Genomic DNA, 24683 nt, shown 5'->3' with positions numbered 1-24683 from the left:
TAATTAAAATAATTTTGTATAGGATAATTTGAAAAATGTAAATGAAGATCTAAGTTTCTAGGCTTGCTTTGTCTGTAATAGACTACTAGCTGCCTACGCGAAATTCGAAATGTTCCATTCTCATATTAGTCAGAACTTACGCACCTTTTTAGTACATACCAACGTGGAACATTCTGCTATGCTACCCCAGAGACTTTTCGGTTTTCAGGAATGAAAACTTTTTAGGTTTTTGTGAATTTTACTCTATATAAACCTCCGAAGTTCAAGTCATAAGTTTTTAATTAACAATTTTCGGGTTGATCGTCGAGGGTTGTATGTATTTTTGTATGCTGTATCATAAAACAGAAAATTTTGGGGTGGAACACCCTTAACATGTAGGGGAATTAAAAATAGATGTCCGTTTCGTAGACCTTAACGATATGCACACAATTTCACGTAAATCGGTCAAGCCATTTCGGAGGAGTTTAAGAATTTGATATTTTAGATAACTGCGAATGAATTAAATGAGCTTTTGATTTAATATTTAAAGGTTTCAAGCATAAATTAAAACATAAATTAAAATAAGCCAGGTTATATATAATCTAATTGAAAAAAAATGAAATTAGAACGAATAGAAACTGGTGCAAATGCATCTTTACCATTCAAACCATCTTTACCGTCAAAATATAAAAATGTTTAATCAAGCATACTTTAAAAAAGATAAATGTCTTTTGTACTTAAAGAAATCTTAAGTAAAACATAAATTACAAAGGACTAATTAGCATGTAAACCCTTTCCGATATTTAAATATGTAAAGTCAGCTATTTTGCGACAATAAATCGGTGTCGTCATTAGTGCGGACAGATTTGTCCAATGAGTGGGAATCTTTATCTAATTTATGAGGCTCTATGAAATAATATTGATTATAATGTCCCTATCATTCAAAATTATCTATATTTTATTCAATAAAGGGTCTTATTTATTTAATTAATAACACTTGAGCAGAGTTTTAAATACTTTAAAATTAATATAGTTCATAGTTTTAATCTGATTGAATTTTGTTGCAAATGTATTTGTTGGATAAAAAATACTTTAATTAGTATAACGAGACCCGGTTTTCATCATTATGAGACATTTTTTCTTAACTTGCTTTCAATTAAACCTAAATATCACCAAAATATTCGTTTATGAGGCAAAAATACTGGAACGCAGAGATATTCCGACGTCTTCTAAGTTAATAAATAATTTGTATTTCATGCAATAATAAATATCAATATATTTCACGATTTCCTTAATTCATCATACGCGTCATTACTTACACATTAGGCGCATCGCAGAACTTACCTGTAAGAAAAATTACATTTTAATACAACATACGGCAGAGCATAAATTATGTTTTCTTTATGACATAAATGTATAGAACTGGCAATATATACTAAGTAATTTATTATCTGTGGTTTCGATGTGTTCTGTATTCTGTTGATTTTCGAGGGAAAACTTTAACAGGCTTGATAACATGGCTTACATTGGATAACATTCAGTAGTTATACCTTTGTTTTTGATATCCGAGATGGAAATGCATTTGGGCACCCCCTGCCCCCGAAAGTTGGAGTATGTGGGACTCGACCCACACCAAAATTTCTGCAAAGTCACTGGGTGAGCAATACCCACTAAAACCACCTCGAGTAGTTCCTACAGAGGTTCCGGGGACGCTCTACCATTCTACCGGGACCTCAACGGCATGTTACGCTCAAAATCCTCCGGTGCAGTACACAATACATAGGAGGTATTTACTTTTCGTCGTCCTAAAACTGTCTCAGTCCGCTGTCTCCTTCTGTAGCATTCTTGCTCACAGAAGGATGCCACTGCATTCCATACTTCGTCACTGCCTACCATTTTTGGGGCCCATCACAGAACAATAAAAAAGTTATATCTAAAAGGCCATGAAAAAAGAAAATTTTGCCCATGAAATATGCTTTCCTTTAAACGTTAAATATTATTGTTAAATATGTGTACAATAGATCCACGTGGCGCTCATACAGGAAATAATTCACCAAAGAGCTATGAAGTGCGCACGCGTTAGGGCTTGACATCTTCCGGCCCATGATTTTTTTAGATTATGCAATTTATTTGTTTCGAGATATTTTTAAAATAAATTGTCGACTATGGAATCTAAACAATGCCGCTTGCGCGCAAAGAAACACCCATTGGTAATGGTTCAAACCTGCGTTCCTACTCTGAGTCGATTGTCAACGCTTTAATGCTATGACAAAGCTTTTTATGGTGGTCTGGAATTGTTTAAATAGCTCATTAGTTACCCATATCAGTTACTCCAAAATATTGTAAATCTAATAAGACAGATTTATAATACTGCGATTATAATCGAATACTTATGTATCGAATTCATAAAATTTTATCGATTGTCATTAAATCACGCGCTGCTTACAAACGACTAACGGGAGTAGATTAACGATAATCAAATGAATTATAACGAATAAAACACACGTAAAATCGATTATTTAGATACGAAGTTATTCGGTAACGACTCGAAGAAGACACACATTTGTGTGTCCTCATTAAATTATTGATTGGAGATTTTATCGATTGGTATTAATTTTCATTACTATATTTACACTAGCGACAGCCCCGGTTTTACTTTTAGGAGGCTTTTGTAAAGAACTTGTAAGACCGTCTACTATTTATAAGTTGTAAGTAGTTTTAAATTTTTTAAATTGTAAGTTATATTAGCTTTGTTATGGAATTATGTATTAAGTGTGTTATAGAAGAGCTGGGAACCCTGACACAGGTATTACTAACTTAAAAGGGTACTCAAATCTTACACATCGTAATGCATACTCATGAATAAACACATTTTTATTTTATGTTCTAAAGATCAACTAGTGGTAATACAAAACAAAAACTTTCAAGAATAATATATTCTTAATATTCATGTATTTTATAAATGTTTTCTATACACAGACATCTAGGAAATACATGTTGTTCGCATATTAATCAATACTGAATTATAATAGATAACAATCTAAATATTAATAAATATATCGAAGTCAAAAGCGTAAGACAGTAACTTGATATCCACAAATATCGTAATATTTTACAAATTATACTAAAACTAGAAGTGAGATGCTATCTGTAATATCATATTTTATCTGTAGAATTTATAGTCTATGATATGGCCAGTTACCAAACGCGTTTAAAGGCGCCAAATTAATGATATTAAAAAATGTATCATTAGCTCTCCGGTGATTTTCTAGTTTTTAGATTCATATCCTTAATAAATATGATAAAACATTTTAAATACAACATGAATTGATAATTTTGATTTCTAGTTACTATTTGAAAACGATATGTGTATATAAAGTGTATGATAAATGAAAAGAAAGCTAAAAATTTGATGATTCATAAAAACATATGTTTGTCTGCTTACATATTTGTTTGTTTTGTGGCCTTATTTGTTTCATATATCCTTACTCTTAATAGACAGGGAGATGACAGGTTTCTTTGCGTCAATTTTTGACCTAAAAAGGCTTTTTAACCTTCCCCTTGTTGCCTCTACCTCAACCTTTAATACAATTTTTAATTATAGAAATAAAATGCAGTGTATTTTAAATATAGAACAAATATGCAATATAACTTATTAACGTTGGATGCTTGTCATCCATTCATATAAAATATAGATCATTGTAGGTATTAAAAAAAATTCTAGTCATAATTACACATTATTACATAAATAAGTTACTTATCTACTGATAACGCTTACAATAAATTACTGCATTTGTTATCTTTAAAATTTACAAGATATTATTTGTAATTAAAATGTGATAACGAATTTTATCTTTGAGATCAGACTTTTAATGTCAATAAGATAGAGTGATAAAATGTTGCAATCTATTTTAGTTAATATGTATATTGCTTTAGAGGAGATAGTTGTCTGATTGTTTGTTCTTTACAGATAATTTACGATATCCTTAGAGATATTACAAATAAAATGTTTTTTAAGAGTTTTTTTATATATATTTAATAGAAAGTTCTTCGTTACTATACAAATATTGTGTATTACGGTAATAGTTATAAGTATATTACTTTATTCAACTTCAAGGTATATTTAAGTTTTATCACAACTAAATTCCAATTTAAAAAATAATACATTTAAAATTTTACTATTGAAGTTTTGCTACTAGTTAAAGGATTTTAAATTCAAAATGTCTCTTTAATTACCACGCTACATGTTTCTTAGTCTATCACTAGTACTCGTAGTCTTGTCTTGAAATATAAAAAAATCAAATTTTATTTATTCCTATCGGTATGTACACCTATCAACGTCGAAGAAGTACAAAACAAAATCCCACCGAAATATGAAACCAACCTGTATAGACCACAGAACGATGATACAAAAAACCAATTCAATTAAAAGAATTTATTAATATTTCAGAAATTATCTTACCGGCTTCTGAATAGTCCCGGCAAGAGGCGTCCAATTTTGAAATAGAAAATCAAAAGAACTGATTCCCCATTCGTAAGTGAACGCAAACTGGCTGTTATCGTTCGAGCAGCGATAACATTTAATCAACCGCGATTTTTACGATTCCCTTATCAGTGGACACGGCGGATTACACGATACGATAACCATCAGTTACATTACACATTATTTACTTATCTAGTATTTCATGAACAAGTATTTGCAACTGGTTATGATAAGGTATACGAATTTCACAGAAGTGAATTAATATTGCAATGATTTCGATGGCCTTGCAATGCTTTATAGATAATAAAATTACTAATAACGTCTACAAATTTTATGCAATGTCGTTTAAAAAAAATCATTAGAACAGTAAATGTTCTTGACTTAAATATTTAACATAAAACTCATCTTAACATAAAATTACATTACTTATTGTTTTTCGCCTTTCCGTAAGACTCTTTAGTCGCGGTGTTGGCCTTAACGGCCTTTATACCTCAGCTCGTGCTGTTTTGTGTGGTTTGGCCGGAATGGCTTTTTCTGTCAATTAGCGCAAGCGTCTCCTGCATCAATCAGACCACGGCTAGGGTTGTCGCGGGGTGGTCAATAAAAAGGGCAGAATGGAAGCTCACTGGAGTATAAAGTAAAAACTGTTAAGTCTGCACCACCTTGTCTTACGTATTGCCCTTTCTCTAGTAAATGCATCACATGTTGATTTTACTTTTATCAAAATTCTAATGACAGGCAGTCGCCATGTTTATTACACAGATGCATGTCAAATAATAAGGCAATAACAAAGTGTTCTAAATTTGAAACGATGGTTTCAATTTCCTATATATTATAGTAAATTGAAATTGGAAAGTGATTTCAAACTGTTTTCCTAAACTTTGAATTTAGAATTGGAACGCAACGAAGAGGAAACACCACCAAACAAAACATCATGTAAAAATGATTATGGTATTTTCAAAGACAAGCGGTAAGAAAAAATATTGAGTGGAGAAACATAATGTGAGCCACCGATTTCATTTGCACAGGACAGGTGACGCGGTGACACGACAGAACCGATAATTTTGTATTTTTCAATCTTTATTTCGTAGCTACATTCAATCTCCACTTTTATAAAATTTATCTTAACTTTATTACTTTTATTTCTTTATTACATAAGACACAAACAAAAAAAATATTTTCTTTTCTTGTTCCCAATATGCACCTCCTTTCTGTATTCCTTACAATTACTAAATGTTCCGTTTTCAACTAAAATCTCATGCCTGTTGCTTTATCCTTTATTGTATTATCTTCTTTCATAATCAATAATAATATTAAGATGTAATATGTTTATGTAAATATTTTGTTTTTAACTAGCTTATCCCTTAGTTTTCTTTTGATGTCTTTGTTTATATTTTCTCGCGTGTAGTTTCCCAACCTTTTACTTGAAACTGGCATAAAGCTAAAACGATTGCCATAATATATAAAAAACATAGTGTTTGAAGGTCTTATATAGCAAATATGCAATCAAAATTGCGGGGATTTATATTAATATTGTATATATTTGTCTTAGGTTTTTGAAATTATCTAGTAATACACGTAAATTATTAGTCCTTAAGCTGGAACTGGAAAGTTATTATTTTTCACACTTGTTATTTTGCCTTGTGTGAGTCAAAACGAACGTTAACTTGACCCACGGGGCTAAATTCAAATTGTTTTTTTACGAATATCAATCATCGCAAAAGCAATTTTTTATTCGCTGTCGCAACAATTTAAAGCATTTCAGTAAGTTTTGACAGTTCTATCACATTACGTGCACTCTCTAACTTTCATAATGCGAAGAGCTTAGACTGAGTGAATGAGTAAGTGAACGAGAGACAACGAACGGTGAGCCATTCGCTGATATGTCTGTTTAATATTGACATCAAACTTTAATTTCTTGGGATTTTATTAGAAGTATGATTTTTAGTTCATAGATTTCCAGAATAAAATTTTATAGTAATTTATTTCTATTTAATTCAAGTGTAGCATTTTTTTATTTGTAATTAGAGGGTTTATTAGTGCCTTCAATTTACTAAAATAATATGAACATCGATGATAGGGCTGTCTACTCGATGGACTTTCATTTCCGTGCACACGTTACTCGATAACAAAGAACTTGACATATTTAGAACAAGCCTGAAATCGAGCTGGCAACCGACACACGTCAATGTTACCACACTGGGATTTTAATTTTCGAATCCATCCCGCGTTTGACGCGTCACTTCCCCCGTTTTTGATGCAAACGTCAAAGCCGGATTGCTTCCGAAGATTTTTTTAACTGAAGTTAGCGATGAGTGACACGCGACGTGTACCGAAATGACTTTTCGAACTAAAATTGAAGCTTGATTGATTCCTATATCGTATTCAAACACGCGCCAACTTTCAATACGTCCAATTCATCTTATTTTTTCCTAAACGGAAGAATTTGAGTTTATTCAAGGTAGTTGAGCCATTCAATCTTAATATCTAAATTATGGCATTTTTGTGTTCTTTAGATTTCAAACTGAAGGAGGTTTTATTAACTTGGTGTGTTTTTAATTTAAGAATCAATCTTATACAAAAATATGTAAAGTTCCATTTTTAAATTTTCTATAAATAATTCCAGAAAATATTTCTTGAAAATTTTAAAAATAGAAGCGGATTTTTGAGTTGTACTCGCTATCGAGTGAGACCAGTGTCCGACACTATCTTTGTTCCACACGAGCGCGCGATACCCGCCTCCTCGATACACAGACTCGATTAAAATAAGAATACTTTGAGAACATCACTACAGTACTCGATGTTAGGCGTGTGCTCACTTAGCCTATAATTTTTGTATCTAAACATACACATTTAAGTTGCAGTAAATTAATTAAATGCTTTATTTCTCATTACAAAGTCATTTTTTACATGAGAAACTTAATATTACATTACAAACAAAATGCACGTCGCCATCGGATAGCAGACCTAATTAGAGACTTCTAGGCTCATTCTGATGTGTATCTTTAATGCCCTTTTAAATTGATTAAACACGCTAATATTACGAATTTTACAGTAATTTATTTATAATAGCAATACTATATATACAATTCGAATTTACCATATATGTGATATTGGTATACGCCCGTTCTTTTTACATACCCATTCACATACTCATACATTCACGCATACTTAGGGTCTTATACGACTTATGTTTGATTAGATATAACACTAAGAATTTTTATAATATACATAAAACAATATGGAACACAAAAAGGAGCAAGTATAGGTGAACACAACTTTTTGTCTGCACAGCCCTAGTTAGTACATGACTTTTCAGAACATTGTTAAGCGATGTGTAAGAAGTCTTAAACGTTTTTAATTGCTTCATTATTAATTAACTTGTAGTAGTGTATAATATTGCTACGAAATAATTAGGTGACTTTTACTTCGAACATATAGAAGTATATTATATTCAATATTTTAATTAATCTATAATTAACGCACTAAGTTTCTGGTTCGGGAGCGTCTTAATAATTCAAATCATACCTAAATCATGCCACATGTAAGCTATTAACATGGGACTAAAATCTATTACAATCAAAACAAAGCAATTTAATCGAAATAGTATTTATAATCCAATATGGCGCCTGCAACGACGCAATTGTCACGGCCCGATGCGCGCCCATTGCTCCTTTGCGATTGTCGTTTTTGTGTGCCCGACCACAGATACACCGACCTGTCATACCGACTCTTTGTTTTGGCGGGAAAAAGTGAGATAAAAAGTCTCCCGAGCAAATTGGGCATCGTTGTAAACAGAACTCGATAGCGAACAATAAACGTCCGATTTCTCGATTCGAAATTGTTGATTGTTTTGTGGCGCGGCTTGCTTTTACGTGTTTTAGATTTTTTATGAACAGCACATCACGAGATATGGTCTTTGGTTTACGCGATTATCACTTCGAATTTATTTGATAAAAATATCGATTCATAGTTGTTCATCTCACACTTTGTATCACGCACGCTTTTGTAAAAAAATAAATAAATATATATAGTGGTTCCGAATATTCTTCACGTGTGGTCCAGCGAGAGAGATCTCGCCTAAAACTAATTTTAAAATTGGAAACAAGGTTTGGCTGCAGATGAGCGCTCCTTACTTTACTATTTTGACATTTTGTTTCAATGCGTCGAGTGTAATAATTATATTTCCATAAAATTGTGTAGCAAATCAAGACTTCGTAAAAAGGGGGGATTAGAGTTTCTTGTTCGTTCTTTTTGACCGTTGTAAGCCCTTGATTTGGAACTGGTAGTAAGTGTAAATTAGATCTGTTTTTAAACTATTGGCATTCACAAGTGTTCATAGTAACCAATAATTATTATTAATTATCTCTCTGTTTAATCTGTGTTTTTGTATTGATTGAATTTTTCTCTTCCCTCTTTAGTAACTCAGTAAAAGAATTTATCGTGTAGTGTGTCAGGCAATAACATAAACTCCTTAATGGTTGGTGTTTTTGTACTAATTTACTTAAAAAGTTTGCACAATAATTAAAAAATATTATTGAATAGATTTTGATGTGATTTGAGTTCTAAGTATAGATATGTATATGTACACTAGTAATAGTGTTAATAATTTAGCCGCTATTCAGCTACAGCTTACATTGTTCTCAGTCTATAAGTTAGGATATTTATAAAGGTCGGTGTTGCATGCTTAATAGGTATATCTGGACAACGTGCGGACCGTTATCTCAGAGAAAAGGGGGTAAGGCTCGTAGTGGGGGGAGGAGATATGAATCACAGGGAGTAATGGCTACAATATCACGTAGTGCACTTTGTCAACTGGTTGTAGCTGTAGTCGCATAGATAATACGGCGATTGTAGTTTGAAGATAGTTTGGGATCCATTCGCTGGCTTCTTACGCAGAATTAATGTAGTTAGTGCAAGCAACGTGAGAGACAAATTCGCCTTGCATTGAGATTAATGTCAGAATTATCTGGAAATTAATTTGAGGTTTTGTGGGCTGTTGATTTTTGTATAAATTTAAAAAAAAAACGTCTTTTTACTTCTACATAGATATTGTGTAAAGCGTAAGAAATTAACTTTTGTAAATGATTTTCAGAACTGACGCAGAGTTTGTAATAATAAATTCAGACTATATTTACGTAGTAATGTCAATCATCACAAACTTTAGTCAGCCACAGAGTATAAAATACAAATGCCATTCTGACAATTGACACACGAATGCAAACGCGGTATCCGTTACAAAATAATTTCCAAGCATAAATCGATAACCTCAAGACCCTCAAATGCAATCCGAGGATGGCTCCTCGAAACAGCTAAACGCGATTAGGCGCGCGCGCGTCCTCGACCACGAGATGGCACTTGGGCTGATGGTATCGGCAATTTGCTCTTTCCACGCCACGACTGCCTTTCACAAGGTGTTGATATGGGAAATCTGCTGAATTAACACTTTTGCTATTGCCTGAAGATCACTTGATCATTTGCATTAAGTGTTTCGTTTGGCGTTTAGATTTTCATTAAGGGTTTATTATGTCTCTCTAGGTCAAGAAAACTATAACGATTCGGTGAAATTCTGTTAATTAAAACTCATAATATTTAATGTCTAACCTAGAGCAAGATTCAGACTTGACAATTACTAGTGATGCAACGAATTTCGTATTTGTTTTCTCCGAATATATATTTCCCGCAGCTGAAAGAACTGCTCCAAAAGTATTTTTTAGCCTTCTACTGTCGCCCAGAGAGATTAGGTGAGAATGTTCAAACAGAAAAAAGAAGTTATATTCAATTATTAAAGGTCTTAGTAAAAAAAAAAACCAGTGGCCCTACAACCTTTTTAGATATAAACCTAAGATTTATATATCCGTTTAATGAATTGTAATTGTCAATTGTCAATCTTATATGCAAGTAGGTGGTCAGCCTCCTGTGCTTGACACACACACAGCTTGGAATCGAGCCTACCGCCTCAAGTATGAGAGTCGTACGCTGAAGCAATAGTGAAATAGGAATAGTGAGTATTAGTTATTGCCGGTTGAAATATTTGTATTATTTTACTAAGTGTGCCTCTTCTATATGAAATTGAAATTTGAAAATAGCTAGTAGTGAATTTTACCCTTTGAATCGTGTTGTCATTAAGATAAAAAGTCTGTTCCTTATATTACGGTCTTCGTTGTTCGCATTTGTGTAATGAATAACTAAAGCTCACAAAGCAATCCCCTATTGTCATTCAAAACTTAAAATTATGTTACCTGCAGCGTAAACTAGCGGCAAAACTCCACATTTGTCTACGAAGATTAAATGCGAATAATCAGTGTCGATTACGAATCGATAAGCATGCGCGTGAGTAGGACGGAGTCAATAGTAAATGTAGCATTCCCATGTTTAGTAGTGTTGATTAATTGCCCTCTATCTTTAGATATACATATATCAATAACTGCGTTTCCCAGTGATAGGTCGACGTTGTCAGTCAGGGCTTTCATTTCATCTGTAATCGAATTATAAGTTTCCAATTCATATATAGCAAAACAAGTAACTGTTTTCAGACGATTTCTTAATTTCATATTCTTTCTTATTATTATTTTATACGACACGTAGTTGTGAACTCTCTGTATGTGACAAAATTAGGAATATTTTTATTTATTTATAATAACATGGCTTTTTCCGAAGAGGTAGGAAAAGTATCCCTTTCTCGCTTAAACCTCTTGATGACATTCACCGTGCATGCTTGCCGGTTGTGAGAACTTTTGACTCATCCCTTCGCTAGTACCTCCTGGATTTCCTCCAGGTACGTACAAGACCTAAGGCAATAATCTTAGGTCGTACTAGTTTAAATTCAAAAGTCTTTTATGATCATGATATTAATCCAATTAATCACTTCATTTATCAGAATTAAATTTGAACAAAAATCCTATCCATCCACACTGGATTTCGTAGAAGATTACCCCGCGCGCAGCCACTTAACCAATACGAGCAGTATTGGTTAAGTGGCTTGTGTGTGCAACTCTCATCCCTGAGGTCGTAGTCTCGACCCCGGCCTTTAAGCAATGGACTTTCTGTTTACGTGCGCATTTAAAAATCAGGTGAAGCAAAACATCGTGAGGTAACCAGCCTAGCTCAAATAAATAAATTAACTTGTGTCACACAAAAGACTGATCACCTAATTGAAGATTGAATCGAAGAAACGGATGCAGCCAGTGGCGCTACAACCATATGGGGTCGTAGCGCCACTGGATTATTATTGTTACGTGCATTCCTGATAAGTATCTCAGATTTTATACCCTAAATAGTTGTGGGTTATGGGTTTAAGGAGGCAGAACACTTTATATCTAAATAAAAACAAATATATACATGGGGTGTTTAAAAGCATATATTTGTAGTGATAATAGTATTATGGTATATTTCCAGGCATTTTTTTTGTTACAAAAGAATATGCGCAAAATATCAACGCGCAAAATTTAGCTCAATACAATCCCTATCAAAGATGATTTTTCGTTTCCGCCTTCATCTCAAAGCATTTAATTAATAACATTCGGTGTGAAGTGGGAACGGGTAGTTAAATGGTATCTTGGTATCGGTGGGCGTGGCTCGCACTCAGCTGCAGATTTATTGCTGATGCAATAATGTTTTAGTGTTATAGGTTGTTTTGATGTAGGTGAATGTTCGAGATTTGAAGGAGTCAGAGGCAAGTCAAAATAGGATATTTCCGTGTTTTAGGAACTTTCTACCTAAATATCTAAATTATTACTTACTGAAGCCCTTTAGTAAAACGGGAGACTTACCTGTAAAAAAAATACATTTAGTTATTTTTGTAGACATGTAAATCAAGTTTTGATTGCGCCAAAGTCATAAATACTTTGTAGATAAGTTTAAAAATTAAACCAATTTTAAAATAAATACTTATAAAATTATGTAGTAAATAAATAGAGCAGTGTTGGCCTAGTGGCTTCAGCATGCGACTCTTGTCCCTGAGGTCTTAGGTTCGATCCCCGGCTGTGCACCAATGGATTTTATTTCTATGTGCGCATTTAACATTAGCTAGAACAGTAAAGGAAAACATCGGCATGCCGTAGACCCTAAAAGGCGTGCGTCAGGCACAGATGTGATCAACAAATGATCATGAAACAGATACAGAAACCTGAGGCCCAGACCTAAAAAGGTTGTTGTGTTATTGATTTATTTTTACTAATAAAATTGCTTATGCCTGATACTACAATATTTATAATTTTGATATAATAAATTGTTTTTAATATTTATATCCTAATGTTTAAAAAACAATTGCTTTACAAAAACCTATAAATTTATGCTACAAATAAATATAATAAATAGAAAGTTTGCGACTAGAAACGGCAATGAATCAAAAACAATGCAATGTGATTATCCTTTCGCATTCTGCTTTTGGCGTAGGGTAAAAGGTGTAGGCGTAAGCGATTTATTAATTTTATTAGAGAATATGAATTAGAAAACAAAACATAAATTTCATTTAGTCGCATAAATTATATATAAAGCTTTAACGTATAGTAAAGAATATTCATGAATTATTTATTTACAACACACAAATATACAGTAAATAGTAATAATAATGGACAAACATGGATAAATTAGATGATTTAAAAAAAATACTGTTTTTAATCCACCACGCAAAAACACTAGTGGCGTTACAAACTTGAATTGAAAAAATAACTAAATCAGCCCTCTTATGTTGTAAGTATGTTGTAGTAAGATGATGAATATTCTTTCTCGGTATATAAATTATTTAATTATAGTTTAATAAAATTAATTCTCTTGGTAATACATAACCTAAAATTAAATATTGTTGTTTAACTAAATTAAATACTTTTAACGAGTAGTTAATTTTCTTAATTCGTTTGTTAATAATTTAGATATGTAAAGCATATTTAAAAATCCTTGCATTTATAAAGATTTGTTACAGCTGTATACACGCTATCGCCCAAAACTCAGACCGACTCGAGTTCGACAAGAGGGAAGTGGCGGAAATGAAGAGCGGCCCGGTGGAGGCAGATAAATCGGCGCTAAACAAAGAACTGCCACTTCTTGTAACTTTATTAACTTGACAAATTGTCTTGTGACAGCTCGTCTGTAATCACTTCGTAGGCTTCTAATGTTAATAGCATTTTATAATAGACAGGATTGACATACGGAAGACGTACTTCAGAATCAACTCTAAATCTTATATTAAGTCTAAAAAAACGTGTCAGTATCACGAAAGACACCCTAATTACGTATAAAAATATATTTTAATTAATTATTACTATATTTACAGTTCTATCTATCAGTTTTATCATACGATTATTTAATGGATATTATACACTTCAAACGTCAAAAGTCCATAATTACTTATTTTATACAACATATTATTAATTAAAACTAAAAACAAAGTTAAAACTATTGCCATAAAATAAAACTAAAATACAAGTCAATTGTCAACTCCACTTGTATCATAAGAATTTTAATATTAAATAGGCACGCTTACTAACAAAAAATAAAAGTAGATACTAAAATTGTACTTTGCTTAGACTATAGTTTATGGTATTTTACTATCTGTGGCCGCGCCCGCTTTGCGCTTTTGGCACCATAATTTCAATCTCAATTAATTAGAGTACATACAGTTATTAAGCATATAAACCAGTAACGTAACATTTATTAAATGTAAATATGTTTTTAAGAATATGTTATGTTATTCACATTTTAGTGATTTTGATTGAAAAGTGGTTTATAATATCTTGTTTTCAACTATAAGCGGACAGACCCCCCGTGGCCACAATCGTGTTTCGTACAGAATTCTCCAATATGTGCATACTTGACCTATCAGATCGTTATCTCCTAAGATAAATCATAAGAAATCTGATAGCCGCGCAGACAAATTCGATTATTAAGTGAATATTTATTTTTTTACGAATCAAGAATTTTGCAGGTGGTTTTCAGTTATTAATTAACGTAAATATATTGAATACGAGCATATCGTAACATTAGGACATTGATTCTACAGATTTTTATAATACACCGTTTTTAAGTAGACTGTAGACGATAAAAGAAAAGTCAAAATCATTTATTCATATAGGTAACACAATGTATACTTATGAAGATCAAAAAAGATCCGTGGATCCTCTTCGGACATATCTTTCATGTTTACTAACTAAGAGACAAAACAAAGCTATTCTCTAGCATGAAATTAGCAGCGCTTCCGCGAGGATTATTGCGAAATAAGATATTGTTTACGGATTCGTTTGTTCATTTCGTTTAAAGGGATTAAGTGAAGCGTTAACTTGATTTGGATTTTCAATTTTGGAAATGTTAACGGGTTAATCAATCATCAATAATACGTTTAGATATTTACGTCTCGATAATATGTTTTTATTTTGAGATATTTGTTAGTCGAAGGAGTTATTTAAATTAATAATTTTATGTTTTTGCATTTATAACCAAAATTGCTTTTATGCTAAAAATGCTACATATGTATAAACTTAAAACTAACAAACACTAACTTCATTTGATTTTAGTGGCTAATTGGAAAATGTCGTCAAACAAATAGAATGGAGTGGACCATTAATTTCTGCTGATTAGTTTTTCATTTAAGTGTATCGTAGAAATCGAACGCACGACATTCTGGTTATACGCCATATGCTACAAAGATACATTATCTTCGTTCAAATAATATCACGCGATAATCAATAGCACATAATATTTTAAGTATATGTAACTTCTCAGCAATTTATATTTTTATATTGTACAAGAATAATCATTTACATAAAGATCAAACCACAATTCAGATACAGAAGCGAGTATTTTCAATAAAAATGTATTCGTTCCCGTGTGACACACTGACAGACAATAGGAAATAGCGGCCGGATTCAATCACCGACCAGCATTCAATTTTTATCAGACATTTCTTACGCAAATGGGAACGACCTTTACGGTACGTATGATAACCTTACTACAAAAAAGGCATTAAAAAATATTAACAGTTTTATAGCTGATTCATAAAATTCCACATAATTAAGGTAGTTCGACAGTGATTTAAGTATTAGTATTATTGCATGTATTGTTTTTATAGCTGATTCATAAAGCGTACAGACCATTGTACTGAAAAAGTTCCATAAAAATAATGAAGTTTGACAGTCATTTAACTAGATATAGTAGTAAACATATATACTTTGTGTAGTGTAAATAACGATATAAGAGTTTTTTATAGCTGATTTATAAAGAGTACAGAGTAATATTCTGAAAACAAACCACAAAATTAGGGAAGTTTGACAGTGATAGGTTCATATATCCTTAATCAACATTCTCTATATATGAATGTTTATTGGAAATTCTACATAAAACTATGAAATATAGAACATCATCCATATATAAACATGCATAAGATTTTAATAAACAGATAAGCTGACCGCACGGAAGGCAACCGATTTTGAGATGTATGCTCACACCCAATATCCGACCGAAGATTGAAATATCTGACCCCCTCCCCCTCCTTGCCTAAACCCGATAGGGAAATTCGCAAATGGGATAAGATTTATTGAATGTCTAACTACTACATACTAACATTAAAAAAACTCATTTAGAACAGAAAATTAGTTTAATTAACGTTTATAGTATAGTTTGAAGGTAGGTCTAGTGGTTTCAGAGAGCGGTTCTCACGTTAAGTTGGTTCTGCCTTAGACCCAAAACGTCAAGAGCGTCACACATTTGTCTATTAAGAAAAATGATGACGAAACTGTTACAGAAAGTTGGAGCCTAGAGGTTGAGGTTGAGGTTGTAACGCCATGAATTGAATGTTAGGTATTGATAAGAATATTAAAAAAAATATTTTGAATTTTTATTATTATAATTACAAAAATAAATGTAATAAATAATACACTATAACCGTCTACATAAATTGATTAATAAATGTAATTTTACTACTATGGATTAAAAATAGTTAAAATCCTGTATTATAGGCTGTTAGTTTGGGACCGCCTTCCATCCACACCGCTAATGCCAGCAATATATGGATAAAACTATAAAAAAATACGCAAGACCTTTAAAAAGAAGGCTTAGACTAATTATATACAAAGAAATGTTTTTTTTTTTAACTTTGTGTTAGCTGTTTAAATTAAAAAAAGAAAAAATGTTTTTATAAGCCAATATTCATAACGACGAAATGTATCGACTCATTTCGTTTAATCAGAATTCAGTTAGCATTCCAGAATCGTGTCTGTACAACGTCTAGCCCTTCGAAGGCTATCTGCGCGTGAGTATGTCTGCTTTCGTGCTAAATTTATTACTCGTAACTAAACGACGTTTCTACCACTTGTAGAATACAGCGTCAGCTTTACTACTTCAAAATAAGTATCAATATACCTTGCAGTATCAAATTTACATGCACCGACCATGAATTGTAAAACAAAAGACTTTAACACCTTGAATTAAGGTTTATTTCAGATAAATCGTGCTGTAGCTCGGTGTAGGGCGCGAAGGAATTTTTATTTGAAACCTGTCATATTAGGCATTGATTTTAAATGCATAGCCAAGTTAAATTTATTCGTTGTATATTGTAATAAAGTTGATGTTTGCTTGTCAACGATAATGGCATAAAACGTGTGGTGACTCTTGATGTTATCACTCGATCTCTAAAGAAACTGGTGCTAAATAAATATATCTTTATCATAAACGAAAGTTTTTTCTAAAATAGCTTATGGCAGTACATAGTTTTCTAGAACAAACGAATCACTTTTGTCCGATTTCTATATCAAATTACCAGTCGTAATTGCTACAAAACGTAGATTTCTTTTAATGATTTAAAAAGTATTAATTAACATATAACTATCACTACACATTCTACTTAACAGAACTAAACATATTTGACGCTCAATATACGATAACGTGACGATAACGAAACGATAACGCATAACTGTTCGGTAGGCGAACAATAACATAGCGTGTATCTTACTCAGAAGGTTCTTAGTATTAAATTTGTTATTTTCCTCGAGGTTTTCTGTCATCGCTGCTAGGCCTATACATATAGGCCTATAATTGTTTATTCTTAGTTTGTGTATGTCTACGATGTGATTCAGTACCATAAATGATGAACATTCTGCCTTTTTTGTATAACGGGGCAAACAGGCAGGAGGGTCACCTGATGTTAAGTAATACCGCCACCGGACACTCTCAATGCCAGAGGGCTCGCGAGTGCGTTGGGCTGCTGGTTCCACATAGTGGTGGTGCGCGGCAAGAAGTGCCTTTAAAAGGCTCAGCTGTGGAACGACTGATGTTGAGGTTATACGAGTAGAATTTTGCATTCATTATATAATTCATTATGGTGTAAGTAATATTTGTTTGAGCCAAAAAAAGCGTGTTCTTTTAAAAAGAAACAGATAGAAGCGACAGAAAAAAAATTCTAAAAGCGATAAGTGTATTTAAATTATTCATTTTATTTATTATGTAGCATTGTTGCGTGCGACTCTCTTGAGTTCGTAGGTTCGATTCCCGGCTGTGCTCCAATGGAATTTCGACGGATGTGAAGAAAAAACTCGTGAGGCAACTTAGCCTTAGACCCAAAAAGTCAACGTATGTCAGGCATAGAAGATTGACCACATTGCCTATTATCATCACGTGACTGATAGAAATCTGAGGCTCAGACCTAACAGGTTGTAGCGCCATTGGTGTGTGTATTTCAATTATTAAGTTTCATAAATTTATAAATTTAATCTCAATAGCGGAACATAAGTCAAATCAACTCCGCAGTCAGAAACTCTAGCGAATCGCAATCAACTGGGAAGGAAAATAATTTTAATTGGCACACAATAAAATATTATGTGAGTTTGTCCGTTGCAGTTCTATCGATTACATATAGGGATGTGCTAGTATCGATAGTTTATCACGATCAATTGAATCATCACAATTTTGCATAGGTAACTTTTTGGAAGAATACGACATATGTTTATTTTTAATAGTCAATATTTTGGATCCACGCATATACTGTTTTTTTTCTTATAAAATGTTTCTGTACAAAGAGATAATTTATCATTACGATCTAGCCTAACTTAAGTAATTTTAAACTAACATCATTTGCTAAAAGGATATTTAACATATAAGTCCAATAAGTATAAATATACATATAGTATAAAAATATACATATCCATTACACATTACAGGATAATTAAGTAGTGTTATATATTTACATGAGCTTGAGATAACTACATGGAATATGTAGTAAATTTAACAAACAATATATCTTTTTCTTATACCTTTGAGTTTAATAAATGATTTAAATCGATCTGTTATCGCGATCACGTCGTTTAGCCTCATCCCTTTACTTCGTCAAATCATTAACATTCAATAGTAAGAATTAAAGTATCGATTCGAAAGAATCACTGGCGTGCCTGGCGTGCGCAGATCGGAGCATTGATTGCCCCCGCGCAGGTGCGACCCTTCGTGACAATATAATTGTACCGCATGCCTCATTCCCTTAATTTATACCTAATAGTGAGATAATCGAATACTTTTTCGCACGTCTCATTTACATTTTAGGCTTTTATCTGGCGTTGCTGGGATACAATAATGATATTCGCGCGATTGGGCACGGAGATAATATACTATAGGGTTGGACTGTTATTTTAATTTTCGATGAGTTTATGTAAAAAAAATGAGATATTATTTAAATAAATTAATGTATCATCAGCTTTTTAAAAACGTGTAATACAGTTTTATAATGTTTTATTTATTAAAGTTCTCAAAATGAGCGGTTCTAAGTTTAAATTCATAGCCGAGCAATATACCGAGAAATACGCAATCATGAGCTGTGCAAGAACGAATAAAGCACATCCCTAGCGTGCTGTATCGGATCTAGTGATGTGCACGTTAACGTGTATATTTCGCTCGCTAGGCGTGAGCTGTGCGCTTGTACCCATCCTCACTTTAATTGGACCTCGTATGTAGCACTTATCTTAGCTAATATTTTTGAGGAAACGTGAATAAATCTAAAATCACGACAGCTTCCCCTAATCATTTTATTGTAAGGATTGCATTTCGAATACTATTATTTGACTCCTCTTACATTCTTCTATATTACGCGTTACCTTGAAGTCAAGCATCATCTTGAACTTTTGAGTAGATACATACTCCATCCTTTTCAATCCTAAAACTCTTATCTCAAGAAATCTTTTAAATTCACAGGTGCTCATAGTTAATTCCGTCGCCAAAACTCTTTCTTTTCTTGGCGAATTCTATAAGGTTTTTTCTCTAGAACCTGCCTCTGTCCACTTAGCTCCTTCTCTATCTTCCTTATATCTCTACTATACAAGCATAATTCAGAAATCATGATTCATGTGTCCTTTACATCTAGATTAATTTAAACGTGACTAGCGGACTGGACAGACGTTATTCTAAACACACGCCTTAAATACAAAAAAATCTCACCAAAATCTAATAACAAATCTAAATCATTCTCGAACAAAAACAAAAAAAAATCATCGAAATCCGTTTAGTTTAGAAGGAGTTAAATTACAAACACACGCACAGAATATATATATATATATATATATATAAAGATGATAAAATGCTAAAAAAGGTTAGTAACTTTATCATGGCCTTTGGTCAAATGTCGCAAATCTGTTAATGATATTAAATAGTCATTTCTGTCTAAATTATTCCCACAAAAGTCGTTAATTTTTCGCGATTCTACGAAATACACAATCTCGAATTACACTGAGGATACAAAATAAATAAACCATACTATGTATATCTGTGGCAGTCGTAGTTCATGGTTATCGCGTTATCATTTGACATGACCGGAGATAGCGACTGATAACGACCGTACCTTTGTAATGCTATGTTTGTTTTTATTTGTATGAAACATAATGTGTTTTTAATGACGCTGTAATAGGTAGATATCTTTAGAACTATTCACATATTCTTTTAGGTAGCGAAGTAACTTAATAATTGTATGATACAGTTTGTTTTGTTTTTTATAATTTATTTTATTACAAGCTTGCCAATGCTGATACATTTGTACTAAAAAAATACAACAAAAACTCATATATTTATAAATTATAAACTAAACGAAAATGAATTACAAAGTGTAAGGGGACAAACTATGAATATCCAGACCTAACTCGTTTATTATAGTGCTCGATCTAGATATCGGTTTTTCGAGTTTTGGCCAAAACACGATCGTCTGAAAGGACGGACAAATGGGATGTCTGGGGTAAAAATAAAGGGTAATTACTAATTACATTTAGTTAAGATGTTGGGGCAATCAACGTAATTCAACGTAATCTTAAACGCAAACGATGTTGGCAACTCTTTTCCGAGATGACTGGAGAGATTGCTATTCCTTCTATAAGGTTAAGAAGTATAATATTATATGAGTAATTAGATTTGATCAAAATATCGCGCATTTACCAACCAGATGGGATCCAATCATGCCTTAAAAATATTATAAACAAGAGACGTAGAGTACGTAAGATCCTCCTCCGTTAGGGTCTTACGGGACTGTGAGGCTTTTGTGATGTTTATAGATATTATCCAACATAAGTGAATTGTTGGTCTGTTAGACAGTGCAACAACGCAATGAATTGTACTTGCAAGTGACAGAATGTGGGCGCACTCACGAGCGCGATGCGATCCGATGTGCTAACAAGCGGGCGCAGACAAGCGATCGAATCTCATTCCAATTTGTAATGCGTCCGCGCAGATTTATTGCCCACGCGAGCTAGACCCATAGGTGGCCTCTATAAGCTTTTCGTCATCGGCTGATAGGTATTACTATATAAAAATCGTGGCTATATGACGCTGTCAAATGATCTCTTCAAATATGTTATTCATTTGTTTGTATCGTTTGTGAAGTACCTATTCTTATGCGAGTATGTATTCTTTGGCATAAAATACTGTAATTAAATACTAACACTATCAAGCCGTTTAAAGTATTATTTGTTAAAAAAACGCCAAGCAAAACGAAATTATACTAAGAATAGATAATACGAGTGATCTTTTCAATTAATACACCATAATTTATCTTAATAAAATTAAAAAAAAAAACGCTTAAAATTTGTTTAGAGACAATAATATTTTATTTTAAAAGCTAAAACAAGATTCGATTCTTATCAAAAATAAATCTTGTGTTATAAATAAAATGGCTATCTCGAAACTTCATAAACGTATACATCATGTTTAAAAATGACTGCCATTAAATTAATAAGAATATTTTTTTAACTTTTGAAAAAATATTTATCGTAGAAGCTAGTAAAGGTCAATCGTTCTCGTAATATTTTAAACTCGTCAAAACATTCTTGACTCTCAATATAATTTTACCCCAGATTCGTAAAAGCTTTTATGCATTGCTTTCACTAAAGAGCGCATCTGTCTCTTTACAACACATTGTAAACACAATTTGAAAGATAGACCAAAGAGTATAGCAGTGAAAAGAGTGCTAGGGGTTTCTTCTGTAGTTTCTGTTTGTTTAAGTAACTAACCAAGGAGGATTTCTCGAAGGATACACGTTCTCCTTCAGTAGGTAAACTCAACTCAAATTCTTCTTTTTAATATCGCTGTATATTCAATATGAGTCTGTGAATATGAGATAATATTAATTATAAATAAATAACTTTATGTAAAAAATACGATACCATAACTTTATTTCTATTTTAACAAATTTAATGTATGCAAAATAAATGAACACGCTTTACATACATTAATTTAATATTAAAGTGCTCATTCTGGTGGCTGCGTTGAATTTTTTAATAATTTATGAGTCGCGACCTGTGATCATCAATTTTACGGTACAAATATGAAAGTTGTAAAATGACATTAAATTATGGTAACGTTAAAACTATTTAATACATAAGAAGTGTACAGTGTAATTTAACAGTTTCATAGAACTGAGTTAAACCTGATGTTAAGCGACCTGCCAAAGGCAAATGTGTTATCGGTACTTTAGACTTGCTTCTTTTGATTGAGGTATAGTATATATCTTGTGTGTACTTTGATTTGCTATTAAACTCTCTTCCGTGAAAAGGAAGAGGTATTAAAATAATAAATAATTAAAAGAACTTAGTAGAACGGGTTCAGAAATATGTACTTTTATGCGCCGAAAAAACTGCGATCAAAAAGATCGTTAGTTCGCAAAAAATCGCCCTTCGTTTAATTGTGATTGGGCAACAGCATCTCTTGTCCAATCTTCGTTGACACGCGTCGCGTCATATGTCATTTGTCCAATACAATCAAACGCACGAATTCCTCTTTTGTTTTTTCTCACCCCGAGTCTCACCCACGACGGACAAGGTGATACAGGTGGAATATCGCATTCTGCCTCAATCTGTAGATAATTTATAAATACGAACGTTGAAATAAAACCTAGCTTTTAAAACTAGTTTTACGCCCTAAAGGATAATATTATCGCTTAACGATAGCACCCGCATTATAGATAAGGATTCACATATTTAGGTTAGTTGAATTTTTATGTGCACATATTTCTCTGATAACTTGTTCGTAACTGCTACATAGATAGTGTATTAGAAACTACACAGATAATGCTGTTGTTAATTAAAGTACGGCCAATAATATTATCTATATTATTCTTTGTTTGTGGGTAAAATCACGAAACTACCATTAGGTTTTAAATGAAGTTTTTAACCAATACAAACACGAAAATTGTCTATGTTACCACGGTTGCTGAAAAGTAAATATCAAGTGATGACAATATTAAGTATTTTTTATACAACTTAAGTAAAACAAATGGCATCAATTTGTTTAAGTGTATTTTCTTTATTTTAATATTTTATAAATATTGTATTTACATGTCAATTAACCCAGTATTGTTGAAAATCGGGCAACGACGTCACTTTTTGACAGGAATCGAACGGCGACCTTTCGCCGGCCACGCCCGCTGATCCCAAATCCATTAAACTCGTGATCTGGCCAGCCCACTCTGAATAAATTATATCAAAGCCTTTTTATTTTAATTGTTTCACTACCGCAAAGAGAACTTTAGTTCTAAATGAATACGATACCATTTACGGAAAATGAATTAATTTAGTTATTTTATTTATAAATACACTAAAACAAATTGTTCAATTGTTTTCTTCTTTCGATAATAAGTAGCAGAATTTTTATTTAATTAATATACTAAAATAAATATAACTAAAGTAATTCTTATTTGTTTTTTCTTTCTACAAATAGTGACTCGATCCATTTTATAGATATATAAAATATCGTTCTAGTTAATATGTATTTAACGAATGCATATTTAAAAGACTATACACTAATGTAGACGACAACGAATGGCATTAAATAATTCCCTGACAAACAAAATCAAAAACAACAGTTTGGCGTTGATGTGTATAGTATTTTAAAACCAAACCTGTGTTATTAACAACAAGAGTACCTACTGATATACTCGTAGTAGAGAACATGTACGCTTGACAATTGACAGCTGACCTATAGTAGCAAATGACAGAAGTATGTGATAATAATTTTGTTTTTAAGTTAGTGCACAGCCACTAAACTACACATTTAAGTTATCGCTTGAGTTATTGTGTGTTAACTTCTTATCGCGCTATCTCAACCTATTTAAATTAAAATTCAGTTAATTTTAATGATATTCGTGGCAATTTACTTGAACGTATCTGCCATCGAAATAATGTTGTCATTTCCGTCTGTACGGCGAGATAAGATAAGGAAATAAACGTCTATTGTGCTTACATTTCGCGTATACAGGCTGTAACGTAGCCAATATAAACCTAGGGGTAATGTTAGACTTCGAAACTTATGTTCTTTGCATTCATAATCTTTATAGGCCTTCTGTTTTAATAATATAATTTATTCATTTAGTAAACTTATGTACGTCATTATCTTTACCTTTTCCGGGGTTCAAAGTCCTTATAAATTTAGCGAACTTTTTACTATACCGTTAAATATTTGAGTAAATTAATACAATTCCCAATTTTTTTATATTTACGGGGTCAAACTCAGCGCTAGCTCGTTTTGGAATCTAAAACTTACATTCTAAATATATCATATCATAGCAACGAAATCTGTTAACACTGCTTAGTTAAATCTTTAGATTTATTCATCTCGGCAATATATTAGTTTTTATCCTGGCATTAAACGAGGCAATGCCCGCGTTGTTATTGTATAATAAGACAGATATTATTTTTACGATTTAATGTCCTTCTTTAGGTAAGTGTATGATAGTTATTATACTAACTATATTAAACAATTTATCTACAAT

General features: G+C 32.3%; 1 protein-coding gene across 5 annotated transcripts in view; it reads right to left on the bottom strand.

The window, feature by feature from the left end:
- The window catches only part of LOC123708487 (zinc finger protein ush), a 139261-nt gene that overhangs the window by 42010 nt on the left and 72568 nt on the right, over positions 1–24683 (bottom strand). For 2 of the 5 annotated variants that reach the window (XM_045659220.1, XM_045659221.1), the window contains exon 2: positions 1299–1323. The exons of 2 other annotated variants lie outside the window; for them this stretch is intronic. In XM_045659220.1, coding sequence (XP_045515176.1) covers positions 1299–1311 — 13 coding nt within the window. In that variant the 5' untranslated portion in view covers positions 1312–1323. Of the gene's footprint in view, positions 1–1298; positions 1324–4441; positions 4522–24683 lie in introns of those variants that run through there. One more of the 5 variants, XM_045659222.1, reaches the window with a different exon arrangement.

The sequence above is a fragment of the Pieris brassicae genome, chromosome 4 (genome assembly GCF_905147105.1).
Source record: "Pieris brassicae chromosome 4, ilPieBrab1.1, whole genome shotgun sequence".
NCBI classification, from domain to species: Eukaryota; Metazoa; Arthropoda; class Insecta; order Lepidoptera; family Pieridae; genus Pieris; species Pieris brassicae.
This window is presented reverse-complemented; position numbering and strand designations above follow the sequence as displayed.